The sequence below is a fragment of the Chiloscyllium plagiosum genome, chromosome 29, assembly GCF_004010195.1.
Source record: "Chiloscyllium plagiosum isolate BGI_BamShark_2017 chromosome 29, ASM401019v2, whole genome shotgun sequence".
Lineage (NCBI taxonomy): Eukaryota > Metazoa > Chordata > Chondrichthyes > Orectolobiformes > Hemiscylliidae > Chiloscyllium > Chiloscyllium plagiosum.
The window spans coordinates 21,442,553-21,467,018 of record NC_057738.1 but is presented as its reverse complement, the minus strand read 5'-3'; the positions used below and the strand labels follow the sequence as shown (position 1 = coordinate 21,467,018).

Below are 24,466 nucleotides of genomic sequence, written 5' to 3'. Positions count from 1 at the left end.
AATGACACAAATTGTTAAAATTTACTTGAGAATATAACTTTTAAAAAAAAGTTTTGTGATTTGCATATGAAAGAATTGAAACCAACATGGTCATTCTAAGAGATTAGACACTTAACAAACAATCCAGGTCTGTGGCTTACAATCTTATTCTCCACAACCATAGCACTCTGAAAGCTTGTGCTTCCAAATAAATCTATTGGACTATGACTTGGTGTTGTGAGATTTTTAAACTTTGCACACCCCAGTCCAATACCGGCATCTCCAAATCACAATTTGCCTAGATTCTAGATAGATTAGATCAGTTTTCAGGGACATCAACCTAACTCCCAACATAATTTGTATGTCTTATAAATCACACTCCTCATTTCCATTCTAACATATCCCCATGCCCCTTCATCTCATACAGCCCATATATCTCCCATAGGCACCCTCTCAGTATCTACTGGACAGACCTCAGGAGTTTTGAGCAAATATGTAAACTATCTCTTATACCCCTACTCAATTCATATTTCATAAACTCATCTGCACAACCATTTGTTCAGCCATTATTCTTTCCTCAAACCTCTCCCCGTGTAACAGACGTTTTGGTCAACATTGTTCCACCGGGAACTCCATTTGACATTTTCACATCTTTCTAGATCATTGGGAATACGTCATCTACTATCTCAATCTCTCTACTCCAATTACCCCCTTTAGCCCAGCACAAGCACTATGTTCTCTCAGGATTAACCCTACCATTGTCTTTAGAGGTTAAATCTCAACTGTCTGACATTTCAGTCCTACTCATGAAGCAAAAGATTGAACCTCAAGACATTACTTCTCAGACTTGTCCCAGACCCTGTCAACTCTGGATATTTTCTTCCGAAACCTCCAACCTCAGTATCCCAAAGCTAATTTGATACCTTGCGCAAGACCAATAAATAACACTGCTCTAGTTGACCCAGCTTTTCACCTTGTTCTTGAATCTCTTGATTTCTTCCACATACATCCCTAATTTTGTCCTTTCTGACCTGTTTCAGCCACTTTCTGCAAGTTTCTAGGCCCTAAATATCTTGTTTACATCATGGATATCCAATATCTCCATTGCAAGAAGGCCAAACCAATTCCATCCACCACCCTCCTCTGCGTTGACCTGACATTTACATTGACTAACACTTCTCACTCAATTTGCTTCTTTCATATAAAATGCAGTTCAAGGAACCCATTTGGGTGATAAGCATTCCTTGATTTTGTTTGGCAAGTTATTTTAAACTTTCTGTGTTCTAGTTAGACATTGGTGCCCTCCATCACCTCTAATTTGGGGACATTGATGACTGCATCAGTACTAACTGCTCTTGCCCCATACTGGAAAAATTAGAATCAATTTTATTTCTAATTTTCAATATTTACTCATCTTCACATAGTTCATCTGTGACTTTTCCCCTCAACCTGATTTCTCCATCTCTCATATTGGGAGTAGACTTTCAATCAAAATTTCTATGGGTTTGCTGACTACCACAGCTATCTTGATTAAACTTGCTTAAATTCAATTCATGGGAATAAGGTGTTGATATCTGGTCCCACATTAGTTACTAATCCCAAAATGCCCTAGAACTAGACCATTTCAGAGGGAGATGGAAATGTGTTGCTGGAGAAGCGCAGCAGGTCAGACAGCATCTAGGGAACAGGAGAATCGACGTTTCGGGCATTAGCCCTTCTTCAGGAAACTGAAGCCCTTCTTCAGGGCTTCAGTTAGCCCTTCTTCAGGTTTCCTGAAGAAGGGCTAATGCCCGAAACGTCGATTCTCCTGTTCCCTAGATGCTGTCTGACCTGCTGCGCTTCTCCAGCAACACATTTCCATCTCTGATCTCCAGCATCTGCAGACCTCATTTTCTCTTCATTTCAGAGGGAGGTCAACAATATTGCCATTAATCTGGAATCACATATAGGCCTAACTCTAAGGACAGATTTCATCCTTTAGAAGGACATTAATGAATCACATGAGTATTTTGAAAATTGATGATAGTTCCATGATTACCGATACTAGCTTTAGCTTTAGTTGTGAAGTTTGAACCCATGTTCCAGGACATTAGCCCAAGGCGCTGGATTACTCATCCAGTGACATTAGAACTATCCATCATCACTCCTCATAACTACATCAAGGACTATTTTCCATCTTCCTAATCATCTTCCATTTGTTCTGAAGATGCCACCCACCATACCAATGCATCTGATATGTCTTCCTTTTCCTCAGCCAAGATTTGCCTCCAATTTGGGTGTCCCTTAAGCATGTGCATCCCAACTCCAACAATTCTGTTCCCACATGTACACACCCCCAACAAAGCCACAATCAGACTTTTCTTTTCACTTTCCACTCCAAGATTTAACAGATCCTCTATTATACACATTTGCCCTTTCCCAGGTCTTTCTGTATTCTGAAGAGACTCTTCGCTCGCTGAACCATGTTCCTTTCCTATGCAGATACAGAAAATGCCATCAGGGTTCCAAACACACTTTTCAGATAAAGAAGTGATTTAATTGTACTTTTTCCCATTTCAATTATGAGCATTGAACACATGTTAACCTCGACAGTGGAAATACTAAACGGAGGACTGGATAACCACAAGTGTGTTCACATGGTTTTGATTGCTGTCATTTTATTCTCTGTTCTTCTCCACCCCCTACATTCTTCTAAAGTTCAGTGGAAGAACGAGCAACAGCATGTTATCTTTCACAAGACACTTCACAGCATTTTAGATGCACCAGGGAGTTCAAGTTTCAAATCATAATTGCCACTCCTATTTTTGCCCAACAGCAGCTACTAATGATTGTTCTAATTTACAATTTGCCTAAATTAATCTTTGTTTCCTTTCTTGCTCCATCATCAGCCATTTTTGTTATGCACCATCATTCTTTCAGTCTTCTAACCCTGTCTTCTGTTGTATTACCAAATATTAGCTTGCATTTTTATTTTTTCCCTATCACTTTTCTCATACTTGATTTAGAAATCTAACTTTTTACATATCTGACAAAATCTGAAACATTAAGTTTTTCTCTTCATAGATGCTATCAGACCTGCAAAGATTTCTTCAGGATGTTACTTTCATTTCAGCAAGACTTAGAGGTTTATTTACAAAACTTTGAATTCTTGTTGAACTCTTACAAAAAAATATTGGGCGTCGGAGGCTGAGGGGTGACTTCATAGAGGTTTACAAAATTATGAGGGGCATGGATAGGATAAATAAGCAAAGTCTTTTCCCTGGGTCGGGGAGTCCAGAACGAGAGGGCATAGGTTTAGGGTGAGAGGGGAAAGATATAAAAGAGACCTACGGGGCAACCTTTTCCACACAGAGGGTGATATGTGCATGGAATGAGCTGCCAGAGGAAGTGGTGAAGGCTGGCACAATGCAACATTTAAGAGGCATTTGTATGGGTATATGAATAGGAAGGGTTTAGAGGGATATGGGCTGGGTGCTGGCAGGGGGGATTAGATTGGGTTGGAATATCTGGTCAGCATGGACGGGTTGGACCCAAGGGTCTGTTTCCATGCTGTACATCTCTATGACTCTATGACTAAGAGTGGAAAAGCATAAACAAGTTGCTTAACTTTTAATGGAATTCTACTGAATTAATCTATTTAATAGCAGAGATATTAAATAGAATATCCTTTTAATTAATCACACCAGACAAGAAGCAACTGGTAACAAGAATTTTAATTATTTATTCACATTTCCTTCGCAAAGCGAAGAGCAAGTTTATGTCATGCCAACAAGTTGAGTAAAATGCATTACATTGCATTTTATTCCATTGAAGTTCCAAAAACTAAAGCTCAAATAATACATAAGTTTTAATATTTTTCACAAATAAGTGAATAACATTTAAGTTGAAGCCCTTAAATTCAAGTCCAGTAATTTAAAAGGCTCACTACCTGTCCTCTACACGAACCTGCTACATCTCTGCAGCTTCCAGCGCAGAGGGTTAAATAATTGTAGACATTTCTCAATGAAGGTTCCACACATCCTACATCCTTTTGCATTTAAGAGAAGTGCAAAAAAATTTCAAATCTTTCTCACGATTACTAAGCATAACTTGGTTGTGATTACAGTGATTATTTGGCATCAGGTAATGGTCATGACGAAGCTAGTTATTTTGCCAGAAATAAACTAAGAACATTTGCAGAAAGATTAAATACTTTAAAAGTGCACCAGTAAACTGCAACTTGGGGCAAGATCTTTAAACTTTCTTCAGATTCAGTTAAGCTTGTGCAACACAACATCAAATAATCATATGTTCAAACATTCATATAAAGATTACCACCACTGGTCCTAAGTTTAATTTATTTAAATATCTACATATCTCCACTGATGAATTTTATCTTTCCCGTATGATACTCTTCAACCTGGAGTGACATCAGGTACGATGCCCTTTTTCAGCACATTTGCTCAATGACCACAGTGACCAAATCCATTCATAAAAGGCTAACTTAGATTCTCTCTAACAGCTTTCTCTTCCCTCAAGTATTTATAAGTTTACTCTAGAGTCTTAAAAAATGCTGGAAGCACCAAAGACATTTAATGATTCGAAGCATACTTGCTGTGAGGACATACTTTTGTATTATGTGGGAAAATGCAAGAATTCATAGCAAACATTTTACAAGTGACAAACAAAAAGAAAATGTATTGAAGGGTTCTAAACTACCTATTTACTGTTACAATTTAATCCAATTTTTATTCTCCTCGAAATTCCAAAGTCTTTTGGAATGATTCAGGGAATTATTTTTGCTTGTCGAGATTTAATTACTTTGAGGACATTATTCACAAAGCAAATTTTTGTAATAAAAAAGTTCACAGATCAAAAATGAATGCAGCATGAAGAAAATATATCCCAGGTTTATAATCTGCAATCACACCTCTTATTCAGTACTGAAGCAACAAAGACACTTTCAGGTTTCTATTTCTGGGAGTTCATTTCTACAGTTGCAAGGTCAATAGAACGTAAGGTTTAAAATCTGAAAACGTGAAGGCATTTTTAAACAAAAATATAATCACATTCTTCATGATTTTTGCATGAACAAAATCAGGGTATAATGTTCCCTAACCTATAATCAAGTACTTCATTGATGAAGATGATAAAACAGTGTCCTTCACTTTGTTTTCAGAATCAAACTGCTACTTCCAAACTTTGACTATCCCATCTCGTGAAGCAGTTACAATAAATCCCTGGGTTGTTTGGAAAGCAGCAAGATCAGTGATAATGTCATGATGCCCAACTGGGAGAGATTCTGGACCTCGTCGGGGTACATCCTCTGAAGATCCAACTTTCTGCTTGTTGTGAATTTCCTTTCAAAACATAAACAGGCTTTTCATTCAACTGATATTCTGAAAAATGTGAGGATTAGATTGCAATATGGAAACAGTAGTTCTACTAATGGATAGTTTCAATCCATTTTCTTCCCAACATTGTTCACTTTTTCAATTCGTTATTGCACAAATACACACAATCACAAAAGAACATGCTAAAATAAGACAAATACAAACAAAACATGCAGGTCACAAGTCAGTTCTAGTATTAGTTAAATATTTCATCATGTGTCCATATGGTATCCTACTTTTTTAAAAAAAACTGTATGCACATTCAGAAAAGGGAATTATGCATTAATCTGTCAAAGTTTGTAAGACTGTCAAACATTCAAGCAGTCACAATTTAGCACCAGTTTATTCTTGAAAGAAAAAAAACAACGGAGCATTTCAGATCTTACAAAATCATACTCACAATTAATGAACATGGTACTAATTTGTCATAGGAAGGCCCCATAAACAGGAATGAGATGACCAGTTAATCAAGATTATTAAAATAAAACTAAAAACTACAAATGCTGGAAACCTGAAACAAACCAAAAATTGCTGGTGAAACTCAGCAGGTTTGGTATCATCTGTGGAAAGAACGCAGAGTTAACGTTTCAAGTCCAGGAACTAATCATCAGAATCCCTGAAGAACAGTCACTGGACTCTAAACGTTAACTTTGCTTTCTTCCCAGATGCAGGCAGACCTGCTGAGTTTCTCCATCAGTTTCTGTTTTTGTTTGTAATCAGTTTTGTTGTTGTTGATACAGGATTAAGTGTTGTCCAGGATACCAAGAAAGCTCTCTGCTCATTTTCAAATGAAATCACAGGATCTTCAATAACCATCTGAATGAGCAGACTCAGAATTTGACTTAAAAAGTCTGACAGCACAACTTTTCCTTTGTGTGGATTGTCTTAAGTGGAGTTTGAACTTACAACTCTCCCACTTAGGAAACTGCTAGCACTGAGTCAGGGAGCATACAGAAAACAGAAACAAAATGTGGTGGACATGGCAGATGTCTCAGAATCCAAAGATGAAACACTGTTTAATTTTTGAGGTGGAGGGGCACTTCTTCAGAGTTAAGCCATTTACAACTATTTCATCACAGTTTTAATTACTTGTTTTCACCCCCTTCTATTCAAAGTCTCTCCTTCCAAAACATGTTGTCAGAAAGGCAAATTTCTTCACTGTCCAACACATCATGTATGCATCTCTACTCTGGAACTTTTACTTTAAACCAAATTAAATGGAATTGATCCATTAGCTGATTCTATGATCTCTGGATTTAAGTTTCAAAACATTTTCTATAAACATGGAGGTTTACATTTGATCTTTTCTTGAATTGGAAAAGCCAGAAAAATTTCAGCTTTCCTTTCTTTGCATAAACCTTTTTAGGCTTTAAAATAAGGCACACAGCATGGGCAGGGAAGTTAAGAAGAACTTCTACAAGATACTGACTAGACATCAGCTGGAGTTCTGGGCATCTTAAGATATCAGTGCATTGGAAAGAGTACAGATTAATTTTACAAGAAAGTTCCAGGGATATGACATTTCAGTTAGAAGGAAAGAATGGAGAAGTCGAGGTTGTTTTCCTTGGAAAGAAGGCTAAGTGGAGATTTAATATAAATTTTTAAAATCATAAAAACTCTGACAGAATGCTTAGGGAGAAACTGTTCTGACACAAAGGAACCAAAAATGAAAGGGCAGTTTTAAAATGTTTTGCAAAAGAAGCAAGTGAGAGAAATAACAATTTCAAACAGCGAGTAATTAAGGTATGGAATGCACCATCTGAAAGTGTGGTGGCAGGAAGATCAATTGTCATATTTAAGACGGCACTGGATTATTTAAACAGAAATGCATGCACAGGGTTAAAGAAAAAAAGGTGATTGAAACCAGATTAAAATGCTTACAGAGCCAATGATGGGTCAAATAAACTTCTACATTGTAACAAATCTGCAATTCTGTGATTTGTATCACCCTTGAGACATTCATTCACTCTATTATCTTACTGGATCAGTATTCCAAAGAACACATAGCAATGCCATTTTTGAATTTTAATTCCGTAAAAAGAACTTCACCCAAAGGGTTCTGAATTTGTGGAATTCCCTGCCCAGTGAAGCAGTTGAAGCTACCTTGTTGAATGTTTTTAAGGTAAAGATAGATAGATTTTTGAACAGGAAAGGAATGAAGGGTTATGGTGAGTGGGCGGGTAAGTGGAGCTGAGTCAATGAAAAGATCAGCCATGAGCTAATTGAATGGCAGAGCAGGCTCAATGGGCTAGATGGCCTACTCCTGCTCCTATTACTTGTGCTCTTATAAATCTGGAACTAAAAAGCTGACATCAAAGTGACTCTAAAAGCGTTGATTGCCATACAAATGTAACTGGCTCAGTGTATCTTAGAGAGATAAATCTGCCATCTAATCCTGTCTGGTCTATATGTTACTTAATTTATCCATTGTAGATAGACCTTAGCTATGCTCTGAATTGGTCTTGAAAATGTATTTAAACGCTAGCAAGTAGAAGTCATTTTGTCCTATTCCTTCATAATGGCTGCTGCTATTATTATTTCTACTTTTTAGCTATTTGCTGCTCTTATTCAATAGCTTCACACGTTTTCGACTTTCCTTCATGTTTCTTTTTTCCTCACTTCCCTTGTTCCTTTTTTATATGCTGTTCACATGCAGTAAAAACTTTCAGTCCTTTGTTAACTGATTGACTTTTGTTTCTTCACAAGAGACTTATCACTCAGTGAACATTTCCAATATCTGCCTTTTTAAAAAATAATTTGAACCTTGTTAAGTAATAAATATAGCGAAATCCCTGGTCTCTAAAGTATTTTTGGAAACATTTAATAAGATAAGGATTCGTTAGTTGGGCGATTTATGATGTTATAATATTCTGGCTGAAGCTACTGTTTTACATTGCTATAGAAATCTATGAATCATAAATTAAAATCTTTGAAGGCGAACCTACCTGCACAACCTCAGTTCCTTCAATTATCTTTCTATAATACGAGACAGATGGACAATGCAGAGCATCATTTGCACCTCCTGCTACAATATATGATCGCTCTGGATATGCTAGATCCCAAAACCTGAAGGAAAGAGAACAGCAGTTAATTTAAAAATAACTTAATTATAGTTTGTAAAAGATATTGTTCTGGTGCATTAAATGGATGCAGAACTGTTACAAAATCAGTCTTTTAAAGCACCTTCAATAAAAAGTTATCAGTTCAGTTAACTCAGCAGAGCAGATTCTCCTGATGACTCAAGTAGATGACTGAGGGAGGACAGCAAAAAGCACCTTTCACAAATTCAGTGCTCCCAGTGGTTTAAGTCTTTTGCAATTCAGTCCCTGTTGTAATGTAGGAACTGTGACAGCCAATTTGTATGTTGAATCTTGCTCTGCAAAGCATTAATGCCTAGATCTGCCTTTACTGATACATTTCATATATTTTAGCAATGAAGGGATAAAAAATTACCAAACAATCAAAGAGAACTTCCTTGCTCTTCTTTATCATCTAGTCAAGAAGGAAGACAGTGTTGGTTTAAAACCTCAATTGAAAAATGCCACCACTGATAACACACATTTCTAATATATTGAGGTATCATCTTGGAATGTGTGTGCAAATTAGATTTCAATCTGTGGCCTCCTGACTCAGACTCAAGAGTATAGAATGAGTTAACTAACCTGCAAGGTAGCACCGACGACACTGCAATTCTTTTGGGTGAGAAAAATCTGCCAGGAATTTCATTAATGGTTGCTCTTCAGTCACTGTGATATATTTGAGTGGCCTATGAGCAGGCAAGGGGGCCTAATCTAGTCAGGGTTTTACTGTTCCTGGATTCTTCCAGGGAGACCCAAGGAGCGTAATTGATGTTGAATGGTAACACTGAAGTCAGTGGGAAGAGAATCACAAACTACATAGAACAAGTTTCGGATTAGCGATTGCTCGAGATCAAGTTCTCCCTCCCAACTCCATCTATTTCTACTTTTGCCTATTATTTGGTAGAAGATAATAAATGTCAATACAAACATACGGAGTATAGAAGTCAACAATCAGAAAGGTCAAAATTGAGAGATAAATTAAACAGAAAAGGCTAAGATTAGAAAACTTAATATTGAAGTACTCATCAGGGCAACCTGGACTGAGATGATCAGTACCTTGACAGTTATGACAGCATCCGTTATCTGCTAAGCATCATTTTGAATGATATGTGAGCAACATGTCTAAATGTAATTCTGATCTTTACATTTACTTATAAGGAATAAATCTAACATTTTAGTTTACAACTAGTGGTTAGCATAATTCATAAAAAGTGAAATTTGACAAGTATTCAGGAATTCCTTTAATGCAGCATTGTAACAGCAAAGACAAGACACACAAGAATGCAAGAATCATTCAAGTGACGCTTGCAGAACAGTAAAAGAGCAGGACAGTGCACTGGAAATGGATAAAGAGTAATTGACGAGAATTTGTTTTCAAAATAACAGTGTGGTAATCTGCTGATATTTATATGCTAAAGGCAAAGCAACTTCAGGCAAAGTGGTCTCCAATATTCAGAAATTACCAACAGTTTTATCTCCAATACCTAGACACAGAAGTTGGAAGTAACAATAATATTCTTAAAATTATCTAGTTTTTATGCTTTATGTAAATTAGAAAAAATGCATTTAAAAACTAAAAATAATTACAGAAATAACCCAGTCTACAATATATAAGAACAGGGCATTTGTCTGGACTGCAGCACATAGGAACTCATGGACATTGAGAATGTCCAGAATAACGACATCTGTAGAGAATATTTCTGTCAGAAATGTTTCTGGCAGAGTTAGTACAAGTTGAGGAACTCTGATACATAATAGAATTAGCATTATCTAGTTAGTTTTGTTGTAGATATTAATCAGTTACAGTTAAAAGTTTAAGGAAATGATATTTTGTCCATTGGTTTTCTTTCCATTGGCTTTGTGGGGATTCATTTCATTTTAGTGTTACTGCAATGTGTGGGGTTTGTAACAATAGAAACTATGCTTGCTACCAGTAAGGACAAGGATGAAAACTACTAGGACAGCCAGTTTGCAGACCATGGAATTATGGAGGAAGACCTGTCCAAAAAGTGAAAAGTAAAGAAGCATAAAATGGTAATTGTAGGTGGTGATTTAATAGTAAGGAGAACAGATAGTATACTTCATAAGCAAGACTGAGAACTCCACAAGGTATGCTGCCTACCTTGCCCCAGGAGTAAGGAACAGCTGTTAGATGTTTCTGGCATGAAAGACAAGGATGTAAAACAGCTGGGGGAATTGCATTACTGATTAGGGAGAATATTAAAGCTGTACTGAGGGAGAACACCTTGGAGGACACATTCAGTAAGGGCAAGTAGATAGAGATCAGGAATAGAAATGGCGCTATCACTTTGATGAGATTGTACTATAGGTGATAGAGGAACAGGTATGTGGACAGATTGTGGAACAATGCAGAAACAACAGGGTTGTTGTGATTTTAACTTGTCCTCTATTGACTGAGACTCAGTGCTAGGGGCTTGGACGAGGAAGAATTTGTTAGGTGCGCCCAGAACGATTGATTGAAACAAAATTTAAATAGTCCAACTAGGAAATGGGCCATACTAGACCTGACAATGAGGAATGATTCAAGACAGAAGAGCCTTGGAGAATACAGAGATAGTAGGAAAGAATTCAAAAAAGCAATTAGGAGGGCTAAAACAGGTCTTACCATGTCTTTGGCAAACAAAATTAAGGAAATTCCCAAGGCATCTTTTAAAAAAGGAGCAAGAGGGAAGCAAGGGAAACAGTAGGTCCACCCAAGGACAAAGGAGGGAAGTTACATGTAGAGCCGAAGGAAGTTGGAGAGGGGTCCTAAACAAATACTTGAAAATTTGTATTCACAAAAGGAGATGATCATGATGAATGGTGAGTCTCAGGAGAAGTTTGTTGATATTCTTATTGTATTCCCTTGAGTTACAGCAGTGGTCCCAGAGGACTGGAGTTAACATTATTCCTTTGTTTAAAGAAGGCAACAGGGACAATCTGGGAAAATTCAGGCTGATGAGCCTTATAGTGGCACTGTTGAAGATTCTTTGGGATTGGATCTACTCACATCTGGAAAAATATGGCTTTATGCAGGGAAGATGGTATCTCACAAACGTGATTGAGTTTTTTGGAAAATTACAAAAGATGATTGATGAGGACAGGGCAGTGGATGTTGTCTATATGGACTTTAGCAAAGCTTTTGACAAGGTCCCCCGTGGCAGGCTTATACAAAAGGTGAAGTCATATGGAATCCACGTTAATCCGGCAAGATGAATACAGAACTTCGTCATAGAAGACCGTAGTAATGGAAGGGTGTTTTTCTGACTGGACATCTGTGACCAGTGGTGTTCTGCAGGAATCAGTGTTGGGACCTTTGTTGTTTGTAACATCTCGAAGTAGAATTTGAAGGAGAATGTAGGTGGCCTGATTGGTAAGCTTGCAAAGATTGGGCGAGCTGTGGACAGTGAGGATTGTCAGAGGAAAGATCAGGATATAGATAGGCTGAAGACTCGAGTGGAGAAATGATAGATGAAGTTCATGATAGTTGGACAAATGAGATGTATTTTAGAAGATCTATTGCAGCAGGGAAGCATACAGTAAATGACAGAACCCTTCATAGCATCAACTTAGAGGGACCTAGGCATACAGGTCTATAGCTCCCTGAAAGTGGCAACATAAGTAGATCCGGTGGTCAAGAAGGTCCATAGTTTGCTTGCCTTCATCAGTTGTGGCACAGAGTATAAAAATTGGTAAGGAGAAAGCAAAGACTGCAGATGCTGGAGATCAGAGATGAAAAGTGTTATGCTGGAAAAGCACAGCCAGTCAGGTAGCATCCAAGGAGCAGGAGAGTCGATGTTTCGAGCGTAAGCTCATCCAGCACCACACTTCTCAACTCGATAAAAATTGTCAAGTCATGTTGCAGGTGTATTGAACTTTAGTGAGGCCACATTTGGACTACTGTGTGCCGTTCTGGTTGTCACACTACAAGGAGGATGTGAAGGCTTTGGAAGCGGGTACAGAAGTGGTTTACCAGGATCATGCCTGGTTTGGAGGCTATTACCTATGAGGAGAGGTTAGACAAACTTGGTTTGTTTTCACTGGAGTCTCAAAGGATGACCTGATAGAACTTTAGAAAATCTTTTTCCCAGGGTAGAAATGTCAATTATGAGGGGGCAAATTGAAAGTAAAAAGGGGTAACGTTTAAAAGAGATATGATAGACAAGTTTCTTTTTTCCCAGAACACACTACCAGGCGTGGTGGATACAATAACAGCATTTAAGAGGCACCTTAACAGATATATGAATAGGCAGAGAATGGAAAGATATGATTGGTGTAGTGATAAAAGGTTTTTAGTTTAGAAAGGCATCATGTGTCACGACAGCTTTTGTGATCCAAAGGGGCTGTTACCATGCTTTACTGTTCTTTGCATCTTATCTCTTACAAAAAATTGGAGGGGGAAGGGGAGGAGCCAGTTGTTCTAGCCCATTTGGCCAAACGTCCTGTACCAAGAATGAAGAGCTAATTTAAAGAACGGATCCTTTAAGTTTAATATCTCTGAATTACTGTCCAAGCCCTATAGTATCTTTTGACTTTATTCTTTGAAAATGTAGCCCAATATGTGGATATTTAATATCACACTGAAAGTTTAAAACAAAATCCTGTTTCAGGAAAAATCAAATCAAACCTACAATTCCACTGAAGAGCTATCCAAAATACATCACCTTATTCTCATATCTGATCCAGCGGTTAATAACAGAGGATTTCCATCTGCTGGGCTGCAGTAGATTCCATGAATACTATGTGGTGAAGGCTAAACATTAAAATAAAAAGCAAATAAGTTAACAAAATACATTCAGATCTTGAATTTGTTCTGATTATTTTTGAAGCTTTTGTGTCATAATGTTGATAGAGTGATATAATCTACGTTGAGAAAAATACTAGATCATCCCTCATAGCATTGAACATTGGGAGTTCAGACTAGGCACCTAAATGAACCAGCTGTACATCCCCAACAATATCTGCTTTTTCATCTTCCCCATGGCCTCTCAAGTTTATCTTGCCCACAAATCTTCCTCCTGCTCACTTGATCCCCAATGTCTCTAAATGCTGACCTGCCAGTGCTAGCACCACACACTTGCTAACATGCTAACTTTCACAATGATCATATCACCTCTTCAACAAATTTATCCACAAACTCCCTCTTTCTGCAGATTGTCACATCATCCCCAACTCCTCATTGCTCCCTAAAATCCTGAAACATGGATTCACCTTACAAATATATTTATGTCCTCCTGTTCCTTCCACAGAATAGAAACATCTTTAACTGAATGCAAAAGCTACATTCTCTGTAACTGTGATCAGCGTAGTATACCTCGTCCATTCTACAGACTGTCACAAGTTAATCACAACATCTGCCTATGTTTCCCTCCATATCCATATCAAAAGGAGTTCCTTAATTTGCTTCTATTCTTTCCAATTATACTCAGAGAATCAACAACAATGGAATCTGTTCCAGTGTTCCTTCTCAAATCTGTGAAAACTGTAGTGATTGTAATGAGGTCAGCTAGGTGGACCTCATAGAATACAAGTCCCCTGATTGAATCAGGTTGACAGCCCCAATCAGGAAGCCCTGGCTGACAGATGCAGGAGTGTCAGAAGTTCTTTTCATTCAAAAGCTGGCTTTGTGGAAGCTGAATCAGTGTCAAGGACTTTCCACGTGTAATTAAAGGGTGACGTGGTGATGGAATACTAGTCTCTATGGAGTCATTTCAAAAACCATCCTCTTTTTCATGACCCAGATGATATTCTTTGTCATCATCTGCAGATGGGAGTTAAAGTTTACAAATATCCCGACAAATCTATTTCTCTTGACCACTCAACTTCCTTTATGCTTTTAGACTATTTGCCAGATATCTATATTGGTATGTCAAAAATCATCCAACTGAACAAAGATAGGACCAAAATCATCTTAGGCCACCCAGTCACAAATTCTGTATGCTTAGCAAAATTGCCAGCATTCCTCCATGCCATTGTCTCAGGGTGAATGAGATAATCTGTAATCTCGTTATTTTACTCTATCCTGATGTGAGCTCCAACCCATATTGTCTCCATTACTAAACCACCTTTGACTGACTGACATTAAACACTGTTTGCCTTTCTCTGTATGTCATAGAACTCATGGCACTCAGCAACAGCACAACATTTTGCTACTCCCTTTTTAATGCAATGAACTGTTCATCTCAAGGTTTCAATACCTCATTGAAGTACATGTAAAAACAAACCTCAGACTTCAAGCACTGACCCACAAAAACACTCAAAATATAACTAAACCATGCTTAACACAAAAAAATTCAACTTTAACTTATATATACACATTGTTCTTAACTCTTCTCTAATAGCTCATTCTTTCACTCTGTGCCCATACTTTTGATTATACCCCTGTGAAGCATTTTTGAAGTTAGAAATATTCCATCAGCAAGGTTATGGGTGTTTTAGATGAAGAGCTGTTTGGAGTTCAGTCCAAACTGCTGTTCTCATTAAACTTTTCGATATGGTGGTAAGGTCGTTGAGGAAAGAAAAAAAAAAATCAAATACTTCATTTGAGCAAACGGCTCTATAAATGAACATAAATTACCCAGGTTTAAAAATGTATGGCTGAATAGGGTATAGGAAAGTGTACCTTACCTTGATTGCAAAGATAAGGACTGATACTTTTGTCCTTAATGTCAACATTGATAGATTCATTTTACAAATGTTCGTCAATTAGGAGGCAGAAACAGCAGTTAATGTTAGCTAACCTTACTTAAAGCTTTGAAAATTTAGCCACACACCTGCATTTCGGAAAGAGGTGGAGCACTGCTGGCCCAAAGGGTGAATCGCCTGTCTCCAGTTTCCATGTCCCACATTGAAACTTCATTATTTCCTTGGGCAGCTGAACAGATATGTTAGCATAAATAAGATGAGACACTCCCTTTTCAGCATGCAGGTTCTCATATTTATAATAACATGGCATGAAGTTAAATGTGCAGAGTTTTACATTATGTTCTACATTTTTCAACTTGTCTCAAGACAGGCAATAAAATAACAGAATCATAAAAGTAGACTCTCGACCTCAAAGTTGATTCAAATCATTTATTTAATTGCTTGAGGAATACTTATATTAGGACTTAATCACAGCCACTAAGCGAACATTAATTGAACCACAGAAGTTAACTGGAAAATAGAAAGAACAACTTGCTGTTGTCATCAGATGCAAATGGTGCTATGGAAAGCTCTGATCAAAGGTTATATCATTCCTTCCCTCCCACTCACCACCCCCTTGATGGTTTCCACTCAGTTAATTGTATCAACATCTGTCTTGTTCCAGTGAAAGTTACTGGTGGACTTTATCCACAGAAGAAAGAGGTAAAGAAAAGACAGCATTATCACTGAGCTTCTATATATAAATATATATATTTAATAGAAGGAAATATGCCAATAAATACTGAAGAAGCCTCACAGCTGTTTTCTTATTTGCCAGTGTGAAAGACTTTTGCAGTATTTGTGCTCAGAGACAACCTTGACAATTTTGAAGGTATGAATGTCTGGTCCTCAATCAGCATGTTGTCACTTATGCCACTTTGCACCTCAATCAAGGACCCAGATGACCAACAGGAATGTGAGCCGATCTGCAGCTCTACAGAGGGGATCAACAGAGAGTCACAGCTAGCAGGAGACTATACCCACATGCAAATGATAGTTTCCTCATGTTTTCAGGATTTTGTGTTGGTTGCAATAATCATTTGCAGTCTGTGGAAAAGATCTGCTACCAAGGAGACCTGGTGGCCACGATCAACCATCGGCTGTTAAAATCATCAACACCCTCAATATAGTTATTTCTGGATCCTTGCAGAGTTCTGCTAGAGGCACTTGGATAATTTTGGATTACGCATAAGTCAGGTGACTATCTTAACTTTCTCATCAATGACATTTGTTAAAGTGAACAGACACTCGGATTTTCAGTTCTGGCTGGTTCCCAAAAGAGCGTCATCATTTGTGCATGTGACCAATGAGGCACAAGGATTCCCTTTACAGTATTCAATAAGGAGTGCTCTATTCAACCAATGGGCCCCTACTATGCAACTACAAGATGATGTTTATCCACCTGTACACAAGATACCTGGAGAGCTGCCACATGCCTTTGTACTGCAAAAGTCCCCAATTTCTTAGCACCTTGAAGTAGACTTACTTGCTGGCTGCTTAGAGACAAATAAACCCTTTAAAACCAAGCTGACAACTGTTAGGAACCCACTCAATAAGGATCAGGAGCAGTGCAATGATAGGGAATAAATTTAATATTATGAAAGCCACGTACTAACCAGTTTTCTTACAGAAGTCACTAGTATTCTCATGATGAGCTCCAGATCCATAAAACAATTTGAAGGCATCCTTCAAAATGTACAAGCAGAGCCTCCACAATGGTTGTAGGTTTATTGCACATTGCACAAGATACAATTGCCAGGAGGGTATAAAAAGTAATAAACTACAAGTAATCTTAATGATGCATGGGATTTACCTGCAATAACCCATGACTGGCAGAGGGGGTGCATAAGCAGACGCCGAACGCGAGCTCTGGCTGGGTGACAATGACTCGAAATAGGCAGTTGAAATCTCATATCCCAACAAGCCATAGTGCCATTACTTGTACCTTTTTTTAAAAAAAGTTAGAAATCAAATACAGAAAACTTTACGAGCATCTTCAATTTCAAAGCTCAAAATTAACCCCCAATCTAAAAGTAATATTTCTGATAACCATTCGTTTGACAATAATGTAAGCCAAACAAAATTTAGCCACAAAGGCTAAATGTGTCGCAGTTACATTTCACGATTAGATTTATTTGCCCTACCCAAATGTTATGCAAACATGCTACAGTGCAGAACAAAAACTTTGTAAACAAATATGAGAAATAATACTTACCTATACATAACCAGCATTGATGTATATCTACAGCAAAGGATGTAGTGAGTCCAAGCCTCAAATCATGCTTTAATGTCCAAGCATTTGTTGATGATCTCAGGTCCCAACCAACTAAAGAACCATTAACAGTTGCATAAGCTAAAACAGATTGTGCTCCTGCATTAAAATGATGAATATCCACCACACAGCCATCTTCTTTCGGGTCCAAAGCTCTTGGATAAAAATATAGCAGATAAATTTGCATGAACGTGAACACAATTGTTAGCTTCTTACGGTAAAAGTTCTGTAAAATACCAATAATACTGAGCAAGAGCATTGTTTTTGCAATGAATTTAGATTTGGAACCAGGAATCGTTCTTCCATTCTTGAGATCTTACCATGCACTTATAACCAACACAAATGTTCACCCTTAAACTTAAGGTCCCACTTTCAAAATTGAGATGATTTACCGTAGAAGAATCGGTATCATTTTAAATTCAAACTCTGGATACAGGATGACAATTCTATTTGGCTTAAACTTAAAGCAGTTGTCAGATAATCATTCGAAACCATTCATCTTTTCAGCAATGAAATGAATTTAAGCACATCAATGAGTGTATAATTACAATCAACAGAAATTACTCAGTAGATATGTTAGATATTGTTCGTGCACAAAATTGCTTATAAAAGTAACAATTTGATTTGAGATTAGAAGTTGTTAAAAAAAAGATAAATTAATGTGAGAAATGGATGAATAAACTATCAATCAAGTTCACATGGGGCAGCACAATTTCAAGCAGATTCACACAAATGTTAACTTCCAACTCAGAACATAAGGCATGTTACTTTAAATTTAAATGCACATGATCTGAAAGAGTATGAATGCTACATATAGAATGATGAAAGGAAAACAGAACTAAGCAAGGCTCTTTGATAATCAGAAGGGCCCAATTACAGTTAAATGTGCTGTTGACAAAGGAACAAGATTTAATTAGAGTGAGATGGAATCAATGAACATTGTTGAACGTTGTTTTATCATCAAAATGTGCCTGCACCCAAAACAAAATTTTTTAAAAACCTTGTAAGTTCACACTGTTCATAACACTAGAAAGCAGTATACATTTAATCGATAACTATTATGTGAATCTATTTATCAAAGAAGGCACACAGTGGCTCAGCACTGCTGCGCCTCAGTGCCAGGGACCTGGGTTCAATTCTAGCCACAGATGACTGTGTAGACACTGCAAGTTCTCACCATGTCTGCGTGGGTTTTCACTGGGTGTTCCGGTTTCTGCCCACTGTTCAAAGATGTGCAAGTTAGGTGGATTGGCCATCCAAAATTGTCCAGAACTAGGTAGATTAGCCATGGGAAATGCAAAGTTATGTGTATAGGGTAGGGGGCTCGGTGTCAGGGGGTCCTTTTCGGAGGGTTGGTGCATACTCGATGGGCCGAATGGCCTCTTTCCATATTGTAGGGATTCTGTAATTCTAATATTTGGCAGTTTTCTTTAGTAACGACATGGCTACATCCAATATTGAGTAATGTATATTGCTACTGGTTGTAGGCCATCTAGATAAGTGAAGCATTTATCAAATCTTCAAAGGTGTCGTGTGAGGATCCAGTTTTACACAACTGTTAATGCATTAAACAATGAACATTTGTATAACAAAAAAGTCATTTAAGCATTGCGTTGCTCATGAAAATAATCAACCCTTTGTACAACCATGATAAAGATGTACATTCAAGTACACATATGTCATCACTCTCAGGGGTTAACAGTGCTAAAGCCAGAATGCAAAAATAAAACATCAATACTAAATCAGCAAAAGGAAACCTGGCATTTCAATTGTTTAAAAATCTGGCATACATGTTTTAGGTGCAATGGTTTTCCTTTCTGTGGAGGAAGAGATAAACAAATCACCATAGAACCATAATCTATCAAAACTTCCACCAATGTTGTCTTGGCTTTGTTAGTCTAGTACACCCAGGTGAAAAATTGCAAACTGAAAATTTACACTGTCAGTACTCTCACTTTATTTTGATAGAATCATTGTGTTACACGGTAATGTTCTTGCCATTCACTTTGAAGAAAAATAACTAAGTGGAATTTCTATCATGACAAGAAAGACAAAAGGTTTTATATTTTGCCCTCTATAGTTTGTACGCAACAGCTAGCTGCCATGTATAGTCCTTGCATGGAAATTGTGAAAAAAGAATTACGAGATCGGTTAACTGCATGAGAAAAGTGGAATGTAAAATAGCAAGCATACCATAGGTTCCACAGCACTCAGAAAGCACCAGACTAAATATTATATAACTGGCAATATTAAGCTCCAAAATAGATGGGTTAAAAGTAGTGAATGGTGTAAATGGTAGTGAGCGTAGGAACTGATAATAGACCAAGGAATCATTAAGTTAGAAAGACTGCTTTTGAAAGAATTTTGGATAGCGTTACAAGATAAAAGTCAATTGACTTATGAAAAGACAGAATTGGGTCCATCACTGACACAGAAGGCATTTAAAAATGCTTCATTAAACTAAGTTGTTGCCGTCACTTAAAGATTTCCTTTTTATATCTTTGATAAGCAGCATCAAATATCTGATGTTCATGCTTGCACTACAGTATTGCTAATAGTGCTCAACAAATAGGAAATTGTAAAAATATGCAGCAACATAAAGAGGAATCACATGGGTCATACAAATGCTGGCGGATTTCAGAAACACAATGTTTAACCGGAAAACAAAATAATAATGAGGTGAAATGAGAATGGTAACATTATTAAAAATCCACAGTGTGCCCTCATTTTTATAAACTGGGGAATGACTCCTCGACCAGACTTCTTGGCTTCTTTTTTAAACATAGTAAATTCCTTAATGGGCTCTTCTAAGAATAATAATTGGAAAACAAATTTTCTTTTCTTTCATCAAAACTTCAGGGAACAATTTAATCCATTTATTTTCCATTATTACCATTAATTTCAATGAATAGAAAATGCAAATTATCTATTCACTACTAAACCTTTGAGAATACGTGAAAATAATACTAACATGATAAAACTATGAACATTTTAGAGAATAAGTACCTGCTCTGAAGAGAATGTATTTTAGGTGATTTTGGAGGTTTGTTGGCCTCAATTCCAAGGAGTTGGATAGTGCCATTGTCTGAAGCCACAGCAAGGTAATGGGAACCTTGGCAGAAAGCCAGAGTTTTAATTTTTCCTCCAATACGAGAATATGTTAAAATTGACCTACAAATACCAATTCAACAAAAAGAAAATTACTCAACATATTAGAACTAAATAAAATATGTTCCACAGAGAATTGCCAATTTGCTTTAGTTCAGCAAATTGGCAATTTCGTCAAATAAATTATAATCTAGCTAGCCACCAGAGTATTGTTGGGGAAATAAAAGAAAACTTAAGTGTTCTCTACCCTGGTTCCAGTCAGTCTTGAAATAGAGAAACATGAGAATTCTGATGTCTTACCTAACAGACTTAACTATATGGAAAACTCTTAAACTCTTTTGGATTATATCCCTATGTAATTAGATTCCATCCTTTAAATACACCATCTTTAAAAAAATTAGAATCAAATTAGTACATCAGAATTTTTAAAATATAAAATAACAGAAGAGAAACTTGACAAGCCACAAGATATACTTACTTTGGAAAAATCAGTCTTTTGCAAAGCCAAAATAAATTATATTAAGCTTATTGTAACCACCACAAAGCTGCAATTGTTTAATGAAGAGACTCTGTAAACGCTTATACAGAAAAGATATGACAAATTGCCACAATTTGAAACAATGTTTCTTGTACAATTCTCTAAGTTATTTCTACATGACTTCATAAAATACTGTGAAACTGTAATCTACACTAAAGACACTAGAACAGAAGTTAATTAGAGTAGCAACAATGGCTTCAAGCTGGTTGGAGAAAAAGAGTGAAAGTCATTCTAACTTTAAATAACCATTCTTATTTTTATGTCCTCCTTATAAATTTGATTGCCATATTCATTGTTTCTCTTCTTCCATTTTACTTGCAGTGCAGTTCTGGTTGATGACCATTCTCCATCTCCTCCTATCAGTCATTCACCTCCTATTCATTCCTCTTCCTATCCAAATACGTTTAAGTTTTCAACTCCACACCTATCTAACTTTTCTGAGGTCTTTTACTCTTCTTTCTGGTAGTCCCATGTCCATCGCCTCAGTACTATTCCTTCCTGTCTCTGCAGCAGAATGACCATACCATTTCAATCACTTCACAGCTACCTTCACTGACCAGTTGCTAGCTACCGATTTTTGTCTTTTCTCTTTGTTCCACATATTCATCTCAGCATCTGCATCACGATTAGTTATTAGCATGTTGTCATTACTCTTCTTGCTGTTGTCCAAGTTTTCAATTCTATATAACAATTCCAATGTTAGTACAACATTCTCTATAAAAACAAAACAAACTTCTAAATTTACTGGTGGGAAATTCAATTCAAATAAAATTAAAACCACATGCCAGCGATTGGAGATTACAGTCAGATAGCTACACATATGCATCATCATACCTTCTGCATTCCAAAAACATTAAAATGGAGACAACCTGTCTGCATATGCCAGAAACAACGGCCGTCAAAGAGGATGAATGGGAGCTATCTTGAACACCATTAGCAGAGCATCCAGACAAGCATCTGGGGAACTGTTGAAGACAGACCATTAGACATAATCGCTTAAACAATACAACTCTGGCTGTAGTAGGAATGTGTTCGGACAAAATCTCATCTTCTAAATAAGAAAGCTGGAAAACACTTTTCATAATCATATTAGGACAAGCAGAAATTTGGAATAATCAGGTCAACTCTGAACTTTCTGAATTGCTTGAGGGGTCAAACAGAATTTCCTGCCTTCTCACCTTACTAGTCAGGGACTATTCGGTTTTAAACACATAACGACTTAGCCTTCTGTGGCAGTCAATTCCACAGATTCATCAACCTTTGGCTGAAGAAATCCCTCCTCATCTCAGATCTAAAGGGTCATTCCTTCACTCTCAGACAGTGTCCTTGAGTCCTAATCTCTCCTACCAGTGGAAACAATTTATCCACATCCACTCTACCCAACCCTCTTAATATTCTGTAAGTTTCAATCATATCTCCCTCTCATCCTTTGAAACTCCAATAAGTACAGACCCAGAGTCCTCAAATGCTCCTCACATAGCAAGCCCTTCATCCCCAGGATCAGCTGTGTATACCTCCTCCGGACCCCCTCCAAGGACAGCACATCTGTCCTTTGATACAGGATGTAAAACTGTTCACAACATTCTAAATCTGGGCTGCCAGAGCCTTATACAGCTTCTGCATTATATCCCTACTTTTGTATTTTAGCCCACTCTAAATGAGTGGTAACATTGCCAACTGAACTTGCATGTTAACTTTAAGGAGAATCTAGGACTCTTAAGTCCCTTTGTGCTTCTGATTTCTGAAGCCTTTCCAGAGTTAGAAAATAGTCTATGCCTCGATTCTTCCTACAAAAGTGTACAATATCTCACTGCTCTATTCCATCAGTTCTTTGTCCATTCTCCAAGTTTAAGTTTTACTGCAGCCTCACATGCTCCACAATACTATCTGTCCCTTCATCTACCCTTGCGTCGTCTGTAAACATAGCAGCAATGGCCTCAGTTCCGTTGGAGAAAGTGAGGTCTGCAGATGCTGGAGATCAAAGTTGAAACTTCATTGCTGGAACAGCACAGCAATACTATCTGTCCCTTCATCTACCCTTGCGTCGTCTGTAAACATAGCAACAATGGCCTCAGTTCCATTGCCCAGATCATTAATATATAACATGAGTAATTGTGTTCCCAACACTGACCACAGTAGGGATTCCACTAGTTACCAGCTGCCATCTAAAAAATATTCTTTAATCCCCACTCTCTGCCTTCTGCCAGTCAGCCAATCCTCTATCCATGCCAGTACCTTGCTCCTAACACTGTGGGCTCTTATTTAGCAGCCTCCAATGTGGTACATAGTCTGAAAATCTAAATAGATCATGTCCATTGGCTCTTCTTTGTCTAAGCTGCATGTTACCTCCTCAAAGAATTAGAACAGATTTGTCATGCATGGTCTCCCCTTGACAAAGCCATGTGCGCTTCCAAGTACTTGGCAGTTTCATTCTTAATAATGGACTTTAAAATCTTACCAATAACTGAGATCAGGCTAACTGGCCTATAACTTCCAGTCTTCTGCTTCCTTTCCGTCTTAAACAGGTGTGTTTAAACTATTGGCCAGTTTCCAGTCTTTGGGACCATCCCAGACTCTAGTGATTCCTGAAAGATCAATACCAATCTCCTCAGCCATCTCCTTCAAAACCCTGGATGTAATCCATCCTGTCTAAGTAATTTATCCAACTTCAGACCTTTCAGCTTCCCCAGCATCCTCTCCATCATGATGGCCACTACACTCACCTCTGCCTCCTGATGGTGGCGGAGTAGCAGGGCTGCGTGCAGGTCCTTGGCCTAGGCTCATCTGCTCTCAGGTGTTTTCTTTATTCCTGCTCTTTCACTTTTTATCTTTCATTTTCCTTCACTTTGAAGCCTTATGCTGAGGGTTAGTTAGCAAAATCGGCATGACAACTAGGGCAGACCATGTGTAGAATGACAGTTCGTCTGAACAACTGGAGGCAGTGGCGGCAGCAAGGGTGTCCTCCTGGCATTCAGGGCCAGCGGCAGCAATGGCAGCAAAGCTCCTCCAGTGAATGGAGGCAGTAGCGGTGACAAACTTTAAGATGGTGGCACTGGCAAGGCGGCATAGTCATAGAGTCATAGAGATGTACAGCCTTCGGTCCAAACAGTCCATGCCAACCAGATATCCCAACCCAATCTAGTCCCACCTGCCAGCACGAGGCTCATATCCCTCCAATTCCTTCCTATTAATATACCCATCCAAATGCCTCTTAAATGTTGCAATGGTGCCAGCCTCCACCACTTCCTCTGGCATATCGGAGGGTGACTGGAGCTGGACTCTCAACGAGACATCAGTGGCAGCTTAGCCTGCCAGCAGAGCCAGGACACGCTGGTGGCAGGTTGAGTGAGGTTCAGCACGTGGTGTGGCATCGGTGTTTGCAAGGTGAACCCAGTGTCGAAGAGATGGCACCTGGAGAGAGCGCGCGAGAGAG

General features: G+C 38.0%; 1 protein-coding gene across 1 annotated transcript in view; it reads right to left on the bottom strand.

The window, feature by feature from the left end:
* Positions 1-3,674: 3,674 nt before the first annotated feature.
* pik3r4 (phosphoinositide-3-kinase, regulatory subunit 4) overlaps positions 3,675-24,466 on the bottom strand; it is a 95,988-nt gene continuing 75,196 nt past the window's right edge. The window contains exons 13-19 of the mRNA XM_043719254.1: positions 20,394-20,558; positions 17,331-17,542; positions 16,929-17,060; positions 15,205-15,305; positions 13,096-13,184; positions 8,297-8,417; positions 3,675-5,318 (exon numbers count right to left, since the gene is read on the bottom strand). Of these exons, the coding sequence (XP_043575189.1) occupies positions 5,148-5,318; positions 8,297-8,417; positions 13,096-13,184; positions 15,205-15,305; positions 16,929-17,060; positions 17,331-17,542; positions 20,394-20,558 (991 nt within the window). The 3' untranslated portion in view covers positions 3,675-5,147. The remainder of the gene's footprint in view (positions 5,319-8,296; positions 8,418-13,095; positions 13,185-15,204; positions 15,306-16,928; positions 17,061-17,330; positions 17,543-20,393; positions 20,559-24,466) is intronic.